The sequence below is a fragment of the Oncorhynchus mykiss genome, chromosome 16 (genome assembly GCF_057628025.1).
Source record: "Oncorhynchus mykiss isolate SJ-2025 chromosome 16, ASM5762802v1, whole genome shotgun sequence".
Classification (NCBI taxonomy): Eukaryota; Metazoa; Chordata; class Actinopteri; order Salmoniformes; family Salmonidae; genus Oncorhynchus; species Oncorhynchus mykiss.
This window is the reverse complement of record NC_143037.1, coordinates 58,828,670-58,845,628: the sequence shown is the minus strand read 5'-3', so window position 1 is coordinate 58,845,628 and position 16,959 is coordinate 58,828,670. Positions and strand designations below refer to the sequence as shown.

At 41.8% G+C, this 16,959-nt stretch overlaps 1 protein-coding gene across 1 annotated transcript in view; it reads right to left on the bottom strand.

Annotated features, from left to right (window-relative positions):
* LOC110492366 (acid-sensing ion channel 1) overlaps positions 1-4,707 on the bottom strand; it is a 95,095-nt gene extending 90,388 nt beyond the window's left edge. Inside the window, exon 1 of the mRNA XM_090203515.1 lies at positions 3,345-4,707. Within this exon, the coding sequence (XP_090059641.1) occupies positions 3,345-3,706 (362 nt within the window). The 5' untranslated portion in view covers positions 3,707-4,707. The remainder of the gene's footprint in view (positions 1-3,344) is intronic.
* Positions 4,708-16,959: the final 12,252 nt, after the last annotated feature.

The following is a 16,959-nucleotide window of genomic DNA, read 5'->3' as shown; positions in this document are numbered from 1 at the left end:
CGTATGATATTACATTGGAACTGATCGCTGTTGATAATGTGACACAAGTTTCTTCCCCTGAGAGGGAGGACAAGGATATTTACTCATTCATAAAGCTTAATTCACAAATATGTACAATTTCTATCTCTCAAGAAACAGAAACCTACACCAGATGTTACATTGTACAAAGCTTATCAGCCATACCACCGTGAATGAAGTGCTAATTTTAGTGACAGTGTGGAATTGTCATAAATGATTGAAATGGGGACATTTCCCCCTGAATGAAAACCAAACCACCATACACACTGGTGCCTGTTGGGCCTTATATCCCTAATTCTATCAGTTCTAGTTTTTCTTTCCATCTTTTTCAGCCATCTCTCGTCTGCTCCCACCTATCTATCTCTTGTCTCTTCACTACCTCTCTCTCTTTCTCTTTCTCTCTGCTGTCTCTCTGTCCAGTGACAGTCCTTCCTCTACACTTGTGTGTGTGTGTCCTTCCTGTAACTCCACGTCAGATGCTGTGTGCGTTGAGGAAATGCAGCAGCTGTTGCTGCAAAGTCCAGCAGGCGTCAACAATCAAACAGGGAGAGATGCAGAGTCAGACAGGACTGCTGTGATTGTCTCATCAACCATCAGCACTGACATTTCTGAGACGAAACTGACACCATGGGGATAGCAGTGTGTTTATCACAGTGTCTCAGGCTGGTATTAGTCATAAACTGTCTGTATGGAAATATGATGCACCCCCCGCCCCCCTCTTCACCACTCCCTCCTCTTCTTGCCCATGTCTAGTTCACAGACCTAGACCAAATGGTCTGTTACTGTTTACAATATAATTTTTATTTGTCTTTTTTTTAACTTTAAATAACTATACATTTTCTGTCATTCCTAGTGGAAACATCAAGCAACTGTAGGTTTGGAGTAGGGTAACAATGAGGTCGATGGAATGCTGGGACTACAATGACAATATACAGAAAAGACTGTGGAGAGCGGTCTTTGAGAGTCAACAAAATGCATTCTTTCAAATATGGTTTAACTTTGGCTCACGTTAATCAGAGCCATCAGAGCCCTTTTCCAGCATTTTAAGTCCCACATATCTTGTTATTCCAAGTTGTAGACTACGTGGAGCTGTTGACCAATGAGCGAGGCGTTAATACCATTCTCTCACTGAGCTGCTCTTGTTCTTCTCTGGGGTTTTGTGACGGAAAAGTCCTCTCGGCTCATCCATCCAAGGCAGACAAATCGGGGCTTTCTCTCTAAGCGTGGCTGGCATGACTCACCAACAGTAAGGAAATGGAAGTATCAGAGTGACAAAGTGCTTCCTGAGGATGTAACTACCTTGAGGTAACTACTGACAATGACTAATTAACTCTATTTGATTCCCCCCTCCCCCACATGGGTAAAATGCCCCCAGCCTTTAATTTTCACAGAAACCATTTCATGTCACCAACACTTTCCCTGGCTCCCACTACTCTCGCTCAACTAAAAATGTAATCGCTCATCTCAATTCCTTAACTCACTCCAACAAAAGATTGAGGTAAATGTATGTAATATTTGTCATTTAGAAAAAGTTATATACAGTGAGCTCCAAAAGTATTGGGAGAGTGACAATTTTTTGGTTTGTTTTGGGAGTGTACTCAAGCACTATGGATTTGAAATGATAGAGTGCAGACTGTCAGACTGAGCATAACCGTTTAGAAATTACAGCCCTTTCTGTACATGGTCTCCCCATTTTAGGAGACCAAAACTATTGGGACAAATTCAGTTATGTATTAAAAAGTATTCATAGCACGCAATGACTACATCAAACTTCTGACTCTTCAAATTTCTTGGATGAATTTGCTGTTTGTTTTGGTTGTGTTTCAGATTATTTTGTGCCCAATGGAAAGGAATGGTAAATCATGTATTGTGTCATTTTGGAGTCACTTTTATTGTAAATAAGAATAGAATGTGTTTCTAAACACTTCTATATTAATGTGGATGCTACCAGGGATAATCCTGAATGAATCGTGAATAAATTAGTGAAATGTCGTTTTTATAAATATAATATTTTTTTAAATGTACTTTTATTATTAGTATTTTTAAGTAAAACTGCATTGTTGATTAAGGGCTTGTAAGTAAGCATTTCACTGATGTATTTGGCACATGTGACAAATAACATTTGACTTGATTTATCATAGTAGCATCCACATTAATGTACTGTTTAGAAACATATTCTATTCTTATTTACAATAAAAGTGACTCCAAAATGACACAATACATTATTTACCATTCCTTTCCATTGGGCACAAAATAATGTGAAACACAACCAAAACAAACAGCAAATGCATCCAACAAATGTGTAGAGTCACAAGCTTGATGTGGTCATTGTGTGCTATGAATATAGGACCAAATACTTTACTTTTTACTATATTAACATACATAAGTGAATTTGTCCCAATACTTTTGGTCCACTAAAATGTGGGGACTTTGTACAAAAATGGATGAAAATACCCTCAAATTAAAGCTGACAGTCTGCATTTTAATCCCATAGTCATTGTATCATTTCAAACCCAAATTGCTAGAGTACAGAGCCTAAACAACAAAAAATGTGTCACTGTCCCAAAACCTTTGGAGCTCACTGTATGCAAACTGATGAAGTTAGATTTATGAACTTATATATATATATATGATTTTGTAATTTAGAAAAAAGTTATGTAATCCAATTAAGTTAAATCTATGAAGTTAGATATATGTATATATACACAGTATATACCAGTAGGGGAGGCTAAAGATAAATAATCCACTTGTTTAGATAGAAAAATTGTGTAATCAGTTATGGTGAGTATGTTTGGGGAAAAACACACCCTTTCAAAGTTTCTATCTTTATAAAAAATAAAACTATTAATTGTGCCAACTTATTTCCTGTAAAAATGTGTTTGCCTAAGGATGCACAGCGAATTTGCAATTGTTAAAATCTCGGTGTTAAGGTAAAAAGTGTTGTGAGTGTTGCTTTTAGTAGGGTTAATACCCAACCCACTGGACGCAGACATCAGTTCAACGTCTAGTTTTGATTTGCATTTGGTTGAGTTGGCAACTAACATGAATTCAACGAGAAATCAACAAAACATTTCACCAAATGTGGGTGAAAGACTAAATGGCCTTACATTGATGATGTAACCTTGATTCAACGTCCTCACATGTATTTATGTTTTGATGACATGGAAACAATGTTGAGTCAACTGGTTTTTGCCCAGTGGCAACATACCCTGCTATTCAAATTTTTGCTGGATCTGAAATGGCATCATTTCAGGGCTCTGGACAAAAGTAACCTAGTGCATTCTACAGAGAATCGCGTGCCACTGCGTGTGACTTGTTTACATCACCTCTGGTTGAGCAGCGCTAGCAGCTCCCCTGCGTGGTACAGGTCATTGCGCGTCACGCGACTGAAGCGGAACGAGTTGAGGTTGCAGAACGTGACAGCGGGGAACACCATCACCGGGGTCGAGATCTCGTCCAGTTTGGTGACGTGTGGGTACTCCAGGTAGAAGTGTATTCGGTCCACGCACACAAACAGTAAGAAAGTCAAGGAGCCAAGGAAGAACACGACCCATAGACAGCGCTTGATGCAGACCCTCTCATAGGTGAAAATGTGCGAAATTCCGTGCAGCGTTGAGTTTTGCGCAAAAGCCTCAACTGGGGGTGGCTGGTTGCAGTCCATTTCTTCGGATTCTACTTTGAGTTCCATTGTGCTCACAGTCTCGCTTAATGGCTATAAAGAATGCTGAGTGACATTGAAATCGTTTGCAGTTCAGAAGGCAGGTAAATTACTACACCTCACAATAGCCTACATATTCAACTATCTCTCCAAGCTAATAAAAACACATGCAATCGTCAATATTGGTGCACTTAATATATGCGATCTATGGGAATGTGTTTCATATAAAATTCATACCATGCACATGTGGCATCTCCAATGCAATGCACCTGTCACTAAAAGTAATAGCTATTTAACGACTAGTCGCCCGAACGTGCGGAAAACCAGCGCGAGATTTGCTGTCGATTTGCATCATTCAAAAGGCGGGTTGCAAAAACAGACCAAGGATTCCCTCCTCGAAGTCAAACGCTCAAGAATTCACAGTAAGAGTAACAAACATAAACCAAATGATTGAAGAGTTCACCAAAATGCTCCTATTTTCCGTATAAAAGTCCCCATCCTCAGTGTACGGCGTTGGGAGACGCTGTTTTATCAAGTCCAGGTAGCCGATCTCAAAGTGCAAGGCATTAGCCTACAGCGGTGAAAAATATAGACAACGTTCCGTCATTCCAGCGTCGGTTGCAGATGAGTGAGTGAACTAGGTCTCTTCCGTGTTGACTGTCCAGCTTCAGCTCATTGTTTAAGAGTAGGCTAGCTAGTTCATCTCCGTCGTTCTGTTGCGACTGTCTGTTGGCAGTACCGTGGTCCTATATCCGCAGGGGAGAGGTCCGAGACAGGAGAAGTTCCTAGGGACTGGGAGCTTCGTGGTTGGATTGGTCAGTTGTGACTTGTGAGCGGTTTTTTCATAATGAGTAGTGTCTAGCACTGGCAGCTGGCAGTGAGAGCACAGTGCAAGGGAGTGGACCTGTCCTGCACACAGATATATTAACCGTGGCATGCAGTTGTGATATGAGTAAACTCCCCTATCATGCAAAAAGATGATGGAGAATGCAACAGAATGCGCAGCCCTATTTTCTCTCTCTCTCTCTCTCTCTCTCTCTCTCAGGGTGTGAGCCTGTGTGCATTTGGGTAGACATAGGCCTATATGAGTAATATGGACCCAATAAGATTGTCACCAAATAAATAAATAAATAAAATTCTCACTGTTGCATTAAAGGCATCTGTAGACCAACCCTGGTCTTGTAGACTAGAGACAAGTGTGCTATCTTGCTTCAGCCCACCACTGAAACACCAGAAGCTGCTGCACACTCTGTAGCTCTCTAGGGTTAGTATAACGACTGCACTAGACCTAGTCCAGATGGTAAACCTAGCTACTACCTCATTAAACCGAACTACAGTATAGGTGCGCTAGCTTTCAATGAATGATATGCTCTAAAGGAATCAACTGTCCTTGCTGTCCCCAGTCCACCTGGTCATATTGCTGCTCCAGTTTCAACTGTTCAGCCTGTGGCTACGGAACCCTGACCTGTTCATCGGATGTGCTACCTTATCCTGGACCTGCTGTTTTTGACTCTCTCTTTATTGCACCTGCTGTCTCGAAAAGCCAACTATGAAAGCCAACTGACATTTACTCCTGAGGTGCTGACCTGTTGCACCCTCTTACAATACTGTGATTATTATTATTTGACCCTGCTAGTCATCTAGGAACGTTTGAACATCTTGTTCATGTACTGTTATAGTCTCCACCTGGCACAGTCAGAAGACTTTCCTCCACCTGGCACAGTCAGAGGTTTCTTCCTAGGTTCCTGCTTTTCTAGGGAGTTTTTCCTAGCCACCATGCTTCTACATCTGTATAGCACTTTTTGACATCAGCTGATGTAAAAATGGCTTCATAAATACATTTGATTGATTGAAATGTATTGATATGTATATGTGTGTTCATCAATAAACCAAGACACATTTAGCCCTCAATGGGATACTGGCATGAAAAATTAATCTAGTTCTGTAACATGGGAGTAATCCAGGCCTTGCTAATATAACAAAATATTTATTATGTGTCATTAAATATGCATTACGCATCTCTCCAATGCACCAGGGATATGAACTACCACTTATAAAAACCTCGCTAAATGGGAGTGTTTCACTTGACACTGGTACAGAGTATTGAGGGACACTCCTGGCTACCTCTACAATATCATCGACTTGATTCGGTGCTTGAGTTTAACAAGGAATAGCTATTTCTGTATTAAAAGTAAGGTAGCCATTGCCCTATATTCGAATGTCTAGGAGGCTGCTCCTTTAACACCTTTAAGTAATTGACTGGCTGCACATTCTTCAAAATAAAGAATTTCCCTGTAAGCAAATAGTTTTTTTCTTGTCCTTGACTGATAACCTATCCTTCCACCTGCAACCTGGACTTAGGGGTAGACATAACATAGTAAACACTCAAATTAGTCAAATGTTATGTTTGGTATGGTATCTATTAATTTGTTGATGTCTATCATCCATTTGGTATGATCTGTTACGAATTCCAATTTGTTGTAGCTAACGTTAGCTAGGTAGTGTCCCGGATTTTAATTTACTATGTTACGTCTAGTCTATGAGACCAGCCTGATCCCTCTCCTGACATAGGTCTAATGGAAACAAAAGAAAACTAAAAAGTCTAATATTTTATGAAGATGTGTAGGCTACAGGCCTACTTAAACATTTGAAACAATTTAGTCATTGGTCTTAGAAGTCACCGTGGGACAGAGCCCTCTGTTGAGCCGTCGTCAGTCAAATCAGCACTATGGACAGTGTCAAACCAGGTTTCAATAGTATGTGTAAATGTAATACAGTGTGTTCAATGCAGTCTCCGCTCCTGTAGATTGCGCCATTTAGAAATAATCCTAGCGAGATGAAGATTTACCAAGAAGGAAATAGCTCTGCTAGAGACGGAAGAGGAAGCGAGACACCCCACTCGCTGTTTTTTTCTGGTTTAATGAAAGTTAATGAACTAAGTAGACCAGACCCAGCAGCTGCTATTGCATTGGTGTATGTCTATGGGAGACACACCCAGTTAAGTAGACCTGAACTAACCATTGCTTTCAATGGGTTGCTCCTTCAGCCAGTGATAGATGTAGGGTTGCTTGAAAGGGTAAGAGGAAGGAGTAAATTCAGTTGTAAGGGAACATTTAAGAACACAGTACTATGCTTTCTTGAAGATATTCACAGATGGATCTACGGACCCTAAAACAGGGAAGACAGGAGCAACTTTTAGTGTTCCTGAATTTAAGGTGGCAGTGACGAAAAGAGCAACGGATGATTTATCTGTTTACACAAGGGAGTTGTTGGCCATACTATTGGCTGCAGAGTGGGTGGAGGAGGTGAGGCTAGACAGGGTAGTCATCTGCTCTGACTCCTGTGCAGCACTGATGCGCTTAAATTCATGTATGTCTTAGAGCAGACAGGATGTATTGTATGAGGTTTTGCAGTGCTTGTATAGGGTGAGACAGATTGGGGTATTTGTGATGTTCCTCGGGTTACCAGCTCATGTGGGAGTAGAGCGGAATGAGGAGGTGGAGGTTCTCGCCAAGCAGGCTTTTAAACATCCTAATGTTGAGATGAAATTGTCAAATCAGTAAGCAGAAGCCAAGGGGTTAATAAAAAGTGGTTAAAAACAATTGGCAAGAGTTGTGGAACAGGGAGAGAAAGGGAAGACACCTGTATAAGATGCAGGAAAAGGTGGGGTCAGGGAGGTCCTCGGGTCGAGAGAGAAGGGAGGAAAGTCTAATTACAAGGCTGAGGCTGGGACACACAAGGCTCAATAGTACATTGAAATTGGTGGGAAACCATCCGACTGGGAGGTGTGATCATTGTCAGGAGGAGATGGAGACAGTGGAACATGTTCTATTTCAGCACAATAACTGTTCATCGGGAGCTTCATGAAATGGGTTTTAATGGCCAAGCAGCCGCACACAAGCCTAAGATCACCATGCGCAATGCCAAACGTCAGCTGGAGTGGTGTAAAGCACGCCATTGGACTCTGGAGCAGTGGAAATGCGTTCTCTGGAGTGATGAATCACTCTTCCCCATGTGGCAGTCCGATGGACAAATCTGGGTTTGGCGGATGCCAGGAGAACGCTACCTGCCTGAATGTATAGTGCCAACTGTAAAGTTTGGTGAAGGAGGAATAATGGTCTGGGGCTGTTTTTAATGGTTTCCAGTGAAGGGAAATTCAAGACGATTAAGTGCTTCCAACTTTGTGGCAACAGTTTGGGGATGGCCCTTTCCTGTTTCAGCATGACAATGCCCCCGTGCAGAGAGGGAGGTCCATACAGAAATGGTTTGTCGAGAGATTGATGTGGAAGAACTTGACTGGCCTGCACAGAGCCCTGGTTGCAGACAGTCTGAATAGCTATTTTACAACTATATCTAATACATTAGCAAGTTACCTTTTCAATCAGGTTGCTATGGGGAGAGTCAAGTCCAGTAGTTTTACTCACAGCAGGGGATTCAAGTAGATGCTTTTTCATTTGAAAAGGTGCCAGAATCAACAGTGCTAAAGAAGCTGAAAGAACCTGACCATTCCAAAGCAATTGGCCTTGACAACATTCCTGAGAGATTTCTATATTTCTAAGGGATGCTGTGGTAAGTATCACCCTTCTGTGTAACTCACATTGTAAATCTGTCTATTGAACTAGGCTTTTTTCCCAGTGAACTAAAACTTGCAAGGGTCATTCCTCTATATAAAAAAGTTGTGCGTGGCAGTGCAGAGGAACATCGGCGGATGAATTCAGATGGAGCCCTTGGAAAGATGAAAGATGATACCCAAAATTATTATTTTCGGATATAAAGACGACGCTGTATCAACAAAAAACGGATTGCAACTTACAAAACATGCGAAAAGAAAATGACAGATGGAGGCGCAACAATTTCCAACTTTGTTCAACGTTTGAAGCTGCACAAGAACGGTAAGTTGTGGCAAATCTAGCCGACAGCTATATATTTTATTACTTTACTGGTGTATAATGTAGGCTAATGTAACCTTAAATCAATGAGCCTCCACACAGTCAGTATGAGAACGTGATCATTGCAACCAAGATTGAGCTACAACTGGCTAGGCAGTTGGTAGCCTAAATCCTGCCTGATGTTACTGCTGTTCCTAAAACCATTGACATACGTTAGCCTACTGTAACCACACACAGAGAGAGAGTTAAGGTTGGGCGATTGTGTACCTGCCTACATCGCCGATTGCGATCCTCGATAGTTGATCACTATTAGGGGGGTGTGTCTTTCTCATGGCTACCCATGTATTTCCATGGAAATATAAAGTTTATTTGGAAAGTAATATATAGATATTTTTAAAAGCATTCATGATTTGTGTAAATGTAATATACTATTACTCTTGTTAAAAATATTAAATGGTATTACATTTGGTAAAGAGCACATTATAACCTGTTTAGGACTTGAAACTTGACTTGATACTTGATGGTCTTGACTTGAGATTTGACTCGGACTTGCCTGTCTTAACTTGGGTGCTAAGACTTGAGGTTTACTTGTGACTTATAAAACAATGACTTGGTCACACCTCTGGTAATCGCTGCCAAAGGTGCTTCAACAAGTTACTGAGTAAAAGTTCTGAATACTTATGTAAGTGTGACAGTTCTGTTTTTTCATATTTTTTTTTCATTTGCAAAAATGTCTAAAAAGCTATTTTTGCTTTGTCATTAAGGGGTATTGTGTGTAGATTGATGAGGGGAAAACCTATTAAATCTGTAATGTAACAAAATGTTACATATATAAAACAATGATATATAAATGATATATAAAAAAATGCAATATTCAAGACGTGCTAAAAGTATTATATAGACTTCTTGCCACCAACAAAATGTTCAATATTTGGGGCATAAAATCATCGAAGGTTGTGGCAGGTTTGGCAGGTTTGGTTGTGAGGATACAGAATCAATAGACCATTTATTTTGGTATTGCCCTCAGGTAGCCAGTTTCTGGTCTCAGGTTCAGGAATGACTGAAAATGCATAGCATTGACCTAAAATTGACCCTAGAAATAGTACTGATAGGAGATCAGTCAATTACTAATATAAACTCAGCAATAAAAGAAACGTCCTCTCACTGTCAACTACGTTTATTTTCAGCAAACTTAACATGTGTAAATATTTGTATGAACATAAGATTCAACAACTGAGACATAAACTGAACAAGTTCCACAGACATGTGACTAACATAAATGGAATAATGTGTCCCTGAACAAAGGGGGAGGGGGAGGGGTCCAAATCAAAAGTAACAGTCTGTATCTGGTGTGGCCACTAGCTGCATTAAGTACTGCAGTGCATCGCCTCCTCATGGACTGCACCAGATTAGCAAGTTCTTGCTGTGTGATGTTAACCCGGGCTCTTCGTTGGCCATGGCAGAACACTGACATTCCTGTCTTGCAGGAAATTACGCACAGAACGAGCAGTATGGCTGGTGGCATTGTCATGCTGGAGGGTCATATCAGGATGAGCCTGCAGGAAGGGTACCACATGGATGTCTTCCCTGTAGGAGGATGTCTTCCCTGTAATGCATAGCGTTGAGATTGCCTGCAATGACAACAAGCTCAGTTCGATGATGCTGTGACACACCGCCTCAGACCATGACGGACACTCCACCTCCAAATCGATCCCGCTCCAGAGTACAGGCCTCGGTGTAACGCTCATTCCTTCAACGATAAATGCAAATCCAACCATCACCCCTGGTGAGACAAAACCGCGACTCGTCAGTGAAGAGCACTTTTTGCCAGTCCTGTCTGGTCCAGTGACAGTGGGTTTGTGCCCATAGGCGACATTGTTGCCAGTGATTTCTGGTGAGGACATGCCTTACAACAGGCCTACAAGCCCTCAGTCCAGCCTCTCTCAGCCTATTGCAGACAGTCTGAGCACTGATGGAGGGATTGTGTGTTCCTGGTATAACTCGGAAAATTGTTGTTGCCATCCTGTACCTGTCCCGTAAGTGTGATGTTCGAATGTACCGATCCTGTGCGGGTGTTGTTACACGTGGTCTGCCACTGCGAGGATGATCAGCTGTCTGTCCTGTCTCCCTGTAGCGCTGTCTTAGACTTCTCACAGTACGGACATTGCAATTCATTGCCCTGGCCACATCTGCAGTCCTCATGCCTCCTTGCAGCATGCCTAAGGCACGTTCACGCAGATGAGCAGGGACCCTGGGCATCTTTCATTTGGTGTGTTTCAGAGTCAGTAGAAAGGCCTCCTTTTTTTAATCCTAAGTTTTCATAACTGTGACCTTAATTGCCTATCGTCTGTAAGCTGTTAGTGTCTTAACGACCATTCAACAGGTGCATGTTCATTAATTGTTTATGGTTCATTGAACAAGCATGGGAAACCGTGTTTAAACCCTTTACAATGAAGATCTGTGAAGTTATTTTGACTTTTACAAATTATCAGGGCCCTGAAAAAGGACGTTTCTTTTTTTGCTGAGTTTACTAATACTCTTAGTAAAAGTATTTATCTTTGACTCACAATCTGTGGATTCTATTTGATTAGATAGATTGAAATTGTACGTTAAACATCGCAGCATAGTTGAAATATATGTTTTGCAGAGAAACCCGAAGTGGGTGGCCAGCAGAGATAGATGGGATAGGCTGAGGGTTGGGATGTGGATGGAATTGGTGACAAGTGGGAGGGGAGTTGCTGTATGGGAGATTGACAATCATTAAGATTTTTAAAAAAGTAAAAAAATTAAGTCAAATTAAAACAATCAAAAGTACGTTTGAATGATTTAACAAACTTAACATGTGTAAATATTTGTATGAACATAAGATTCAACAGGGTTTTTACAGCTAATGCTGGTTTGCCTGATGCTGATGCCGTGCAGGTGTTTGTACACATGCATATACACACACTCATTCAAATAAACGCATTCAAGAACACACACATACCTGTAATAATGCCAGACATGCACACAAACATATACAGTTGGCATTGCTGTTAAGATTTTATTGTCCTTGATGTCCTTTGTTTAAAATTGTTTGCTGTTTGTCTTTTTATTTCTCTTTAGTTCATTCTCTTGGTTGATGGTGCATGGAGGGGGGGAATGCAATGAATTGTATTTTTAATTTTTCTTGGGGGGGGGCTGTGGGAGGGGTCTTGAATGGTTGAGGGACAGCTATTGGGGAACTGTGGGTGGGGATCTTTGAGGGTTCGGGTTCACGCTTTTTGGCCTGGTGGGAGATCGGTCAACATGCCCTTGAGCAGGGCATTGATCCTGGATGCTTCTGTGTATCGCTCTGAATGGGAGTATGTTGGATGACTGGTATGATATAGATGTTGAACGGCTTCACTGCAAGTATATTGTATTCCGATATTCAATAAAAAAGTAAGTAGTAAAGGGGTAGTAAAGGGGTCTAAATACTTTCCGAATGCACTGCATCTTAGATGTGTGCTAGATAACCATCTGACAGGGCACAGCATGGCACAAAAAGTGGCAAAATTAACCATAAAATTAAGTTTCTGGCAAGAACCTCCAAATAGCTGGATAAGAACGCAATGGTGGCATTGGCATTGTTCAGTGCCACTTTGACTATGCATCCTGGTACAAACCCCCAAGATAATTCAAAATAAATTGAAGACATCTGTCACGGTTTTCTGTATGTGAAAGAGAGTCAGACCAAAATGCGGCGTGGCTATTGCGATCCATGTTTAATGAAACAAAGTAAACACGAATCAAATACAAAAACAATAAACGTAACACGAAAACGCCTAATACTGGTGCAAAGTAACACAGAGACAGGAACAAGGACATTCACCAACAAAACCCAACACCAAAAAGGCTACCTAAATATGGTTCCCAATCAGAGACAAGGACAAACACCTGCCTCTGATTGAGAACCATATCAGGCCAAACATAGAATGCCCACTCAGCTCACACCCTGACCAACCAAAACATAGAAACATACAAAGCAAACTATGGTCAGGGTGTGACAACATCTCAGAAGAGATTCATCAGGATTATTCTTAAACTTCCAGCACGTACTCATCTTGACCATTCCCACTTTGAAAGCCTTAGATGGCTCAAAGTGGAGGAGAGAGAGTCAGATTAAATTCTGTCTTGTACATAAGATTGTCCACAGTCTGGTCCCCAGGTACCTATGTAACTACTTTAACTTGTTCCGGGATAACCAGAACTATTCCACTAGAAGAAGTGAAACTGTCATAGTTTCTTTTAGATTTAATAGGGGTATGGGGAAATAAACTTTGTACTCAGCTGCCATTCTTTGTAACGACCGTTGGTGGAAGAAGGTGAGGACCAAGATCATTATGAAACAAACAACAATTTTGTCTGTCATTGTCTGTTGCCACTACCATGGCTGCCTAACCTTGCTGCGTCCCCCTCCAAAAGGAGCACAATGGTAATAAGCTTCTAAGCCTTATTGTGTTATCCTTGATTATTTTCATAAATTGTATGTGGAGGCGTCACGGGCTGGAGAGCTCTTATGTATGTATTTTTAAAATGGTCTAATAAATTCAATCAATCAATCGGAACGCCGACTGAGAGCCAGGTCTAATCGCCCAATATCAGTGCCTGACATCACTAATGCTCTTGTGGCTGAATGGAAGCAAGTCCCCACAGCAATGTTCCAACATCCAGTGGAGGCTGTTATAGCAGCAAAGGGGGGAATCAACTCCATATTAAATGCCCATGATTTTGGAGTGAAATGTTCGACGAGCGGGGTTCCACACACTTCGGTCATGTAGTGCAGTGGTTCCCAAACCTTTTATAGTCCTGTACCCCTTCAAACATTCAACCTCTAGCACCAGGGTCAGCGCACTCTCAAATGTTGTTTTTTGCCATCATTGTAAGCCTGCCACACACACACTATACAATACATTTATTAAACATAAGAATGGGTGTGAATTTTTGTCACAACCCGGCTTGTGGGAAGTGACAAAGAGCTCTTATAGGACCAGGGCACAGATAATAATCAATAATTTTGCTCTTTATTTAACTATCTTACATATAAAACCTTATTTGTTCTTCGAAAATTGTGAATAACTCACCACAGGTTAATGAGAAGGGTGTACTTGAAAGAATGCACATAACCTTCAATGTTGGGTTGTATTGGAGAGAGTCTCAGTCTTAAATCATTTTCCACACACAGTCTGTGCCTGTATTTCGTTTTCATACTAGTGAGGGCCGAGAATCCAGTCTCACATAGGTACGTGGTTGCAAAGAGCATCAGTGTCTTAACAGCGCGATTTGCCAAGGCAGGATATTCTGAGCACAGCCCAATCCAGAAATCTGGCAGTGGGATCTGATTAAATTCAATTTTCACAGAACCGCTTGTTGCAATTTCGACGAGGCTCTCTTGTTCAGATATCAGTAAGTGGACTGGAGGCAGGGCATGAAAGGGATAACGAATCCAGTTGTTTGTGTCATCCTTTTTGGGAAAGTACCTGCGTAATTGTGCACCCAACTCACTGAGGTGCTTCTCTATATCACATTTGACATTGTCTGTAATTTTGAGTTAATTTGCACACAAATCATACAATGCTGGAAAGACCTGTGAGTTGTCCTTGTTAATGCAGACTCCAATTTCTTAATCATAGCCTCAATAGCCTCGGACATTAAATATAGTTGCGGAGAGTCCCTGTAATCCCAGATTCAGATCATTCAGGCAAGAAAAAACATCACCCAGATAGGCCAGTCGTGTGAGAAACCAGTCATCATGCTAGTGGTCAGACAAATGAACATTATAGTCAGTAAAGAACACTTTAAGTTTGTTTCTCAATTTTTTTTAAATGTGTCAATACCTTGCCCCTTGATAACCAGTGCAATTGTATGTTGTAAAAGCGTTACATGGTCGCTGCCCATATCATTGTATAGTGCAGAAATTACTGCCGAAATCATTGTATAGTGCAGAAAAGACACGAGAGTTCAGGGGCCTTGCTTTAACAAAGTTAACCATTTACACTGTAGTGTCCAAAACATCTTTCAAGCTGTCAGGCATACTCTTGGCAGCAAGAGCCTCTCGGTGGATGCTGCGGTGTACCCAAGTGGCGTCAGGAGCAACTGCTTGCACGTGCGTTACCACTCCACTATGTCTCCCTGCCATGGCTTTTGTGCCATCAGTACAGATACCAACACATCTTGACCACCAAAGTTCACTTGATGTCACAAAGCTGTCCAGGACTTTAAAAATATCCTCTTCTGTTGTCCTAGTTTCCAGTGGTTTGCAGAAAAATATGTCTTCCTTAATTCACCCCCCATAAACGTAGCGGACATGTGCCAGGCCCGCCACGTCTGTTGACTCATCCAGCTGTAACGCATAGTATTCACTGGCTTGTATGAGAAGCAGTAATTGTTTCAAAACATCTCCTGGAAGAATTAATCTCCACAATAGTATGAATCTCCACAATAGTATGGGGCTTGCCTGTCCTAATCAAATCAAATCAAAGGTATTTGTCTCATACACATGGTTAGCAGATGTTAATGCGAGTGTAGCGAAATGCTTGTGCTTCTAGTTCCGACAATGCAGTAATAACCAACGAGTCATCTAACTTAACAATTCCTAAACTACTACCTTATACACACAAGTGTAAAGGGATAAAGAATATGTACATAAAGATATATGAATGAGTGATGATACAGAACGGCATATGCAAGATGCAGTATATGGTATCGAGTACAGTATATGAGATGAGTAATGTAGGGTATGTAAAAGTGGCATAGTTTAAAGTGGCTAGTGATATATTTTACATCAATTCCCATTATTAAAGTGGCTGGAGTTGAGTCAGTGTGTTGGCAGCAGCCACTCAATGTTAGTGGTGGCTGTTTAACAGTCTGATGGCCTTGAGATAGAAGCTGTTTTTCAGTCTCTCGGTCCCTGCTTTAATGCACCTGTACTGACCTCGCCTTCTGGATGATAGCGGGGTGAACAGGCAGTGGCTCGGTGGTTGTTGTCCTTGATGATCTTTATGGCCTTCCTGTGACCGGGTGGTGTAGGTGTCCTGGAGGGCAGGTAGTTTGCCCCCGGTGATGCGTTGTGCAGACCTCACTACCCTCTGGAGAGCCTTACGGTTGTGGCTGGAGCAGTTGCCGTACCAGGCGGTGATACAGCTCCGACAGGATGCTCTCGATTGTGCATATGTAGAAGTTTGTGAGTGCTTTTGGTGACAAGCCAAATTTCTTCAGGCTCCTGAGGTTGAAGAGGCTCTGCTGTGCCTTCTTCACAGGGCTGTCTGTGTGGGTGGACCAATTCAGTTTGTGATGTGCACACCGAGGAACTTAAAACTTACTACCCTCTCCACTACTGTCCCATCGATGTGGATAGGAGGGTGCTCCCTCTGCTGTTTCCTGAAGTCCACAATCATCTCCTCAGCCACGCAGTAGCTAGCCATATAAGACACTTCTATCCCCTTCTTATTAATGGTATCTGTTGCTTTTATACATGTCTTACTACGCGAAAGTTGTCTTAATTCTCGCTCAAAAACTCTGGCTTATTTTTCAAATTGGCATGTTTTGTTTCTAAATGTCTGCGCAAGAGTGAAGGTTTCATTGAGTTGTGAGATAGTACTTTTGCACATTTAACACACTGTGACTGAGGAAAGGCTCTACTCCAAATATAGGTGAACCCCAAATCATTGTAGTTCTCACCATATTTGCGCCTCTTCGATGGTCCAACGTCCCCGTCTGTTATTCGGTGCTTTCCCGGCTCTTCGGCTGCATCAGATTCACAAATGTCAGGGTCAATGCTAGCTGGGCTAACAGCAAATGTATCATTACTGATGCTAGTGTTGGATGTGCACGTGGAAGCAGAACAACTTGTGTCGTGACAGGTGCAGGTGTAGTACTGCTGGCAGTAGCAGTACTACCAGTAGAGCTGGTATGTGTCTCTATGGACGCGGGCCTTACTTTTTGTAACCATTTATCAATTTTCGAGAAAACGGAATGAGTTTGGCTACATACGGACCATTAGTGGAATTCCCACGAGAGAATAACAGTTAATGTGATTGGATGTTAATTATTTGACTAGAATACCTGTTTTTTTTATATTTTTTGTTATTTCGCTGAACACTAGATGGTTTAATTTTATTTTTGGCAGTGAAACGAGGCTACTCAGGCGGGGTGGGGGGGGGTGGGGGGGGACTCACCCAAATGTATAGCCCCGTTGGAAATGATAAATGGACTGTTTTTAATGTTAATCACATTTTTATTTGGCGTACCCCTGACAGCATTGCAGCAGCATACCACCCTGCATACCACTGCTGGCTTGCTTCAGAAGCTAAGCAGGGCTGGTCCTGGTCAGTCCCTGGATGGGCAACCAGATGCTGCTGGAAGTGGTGTTGG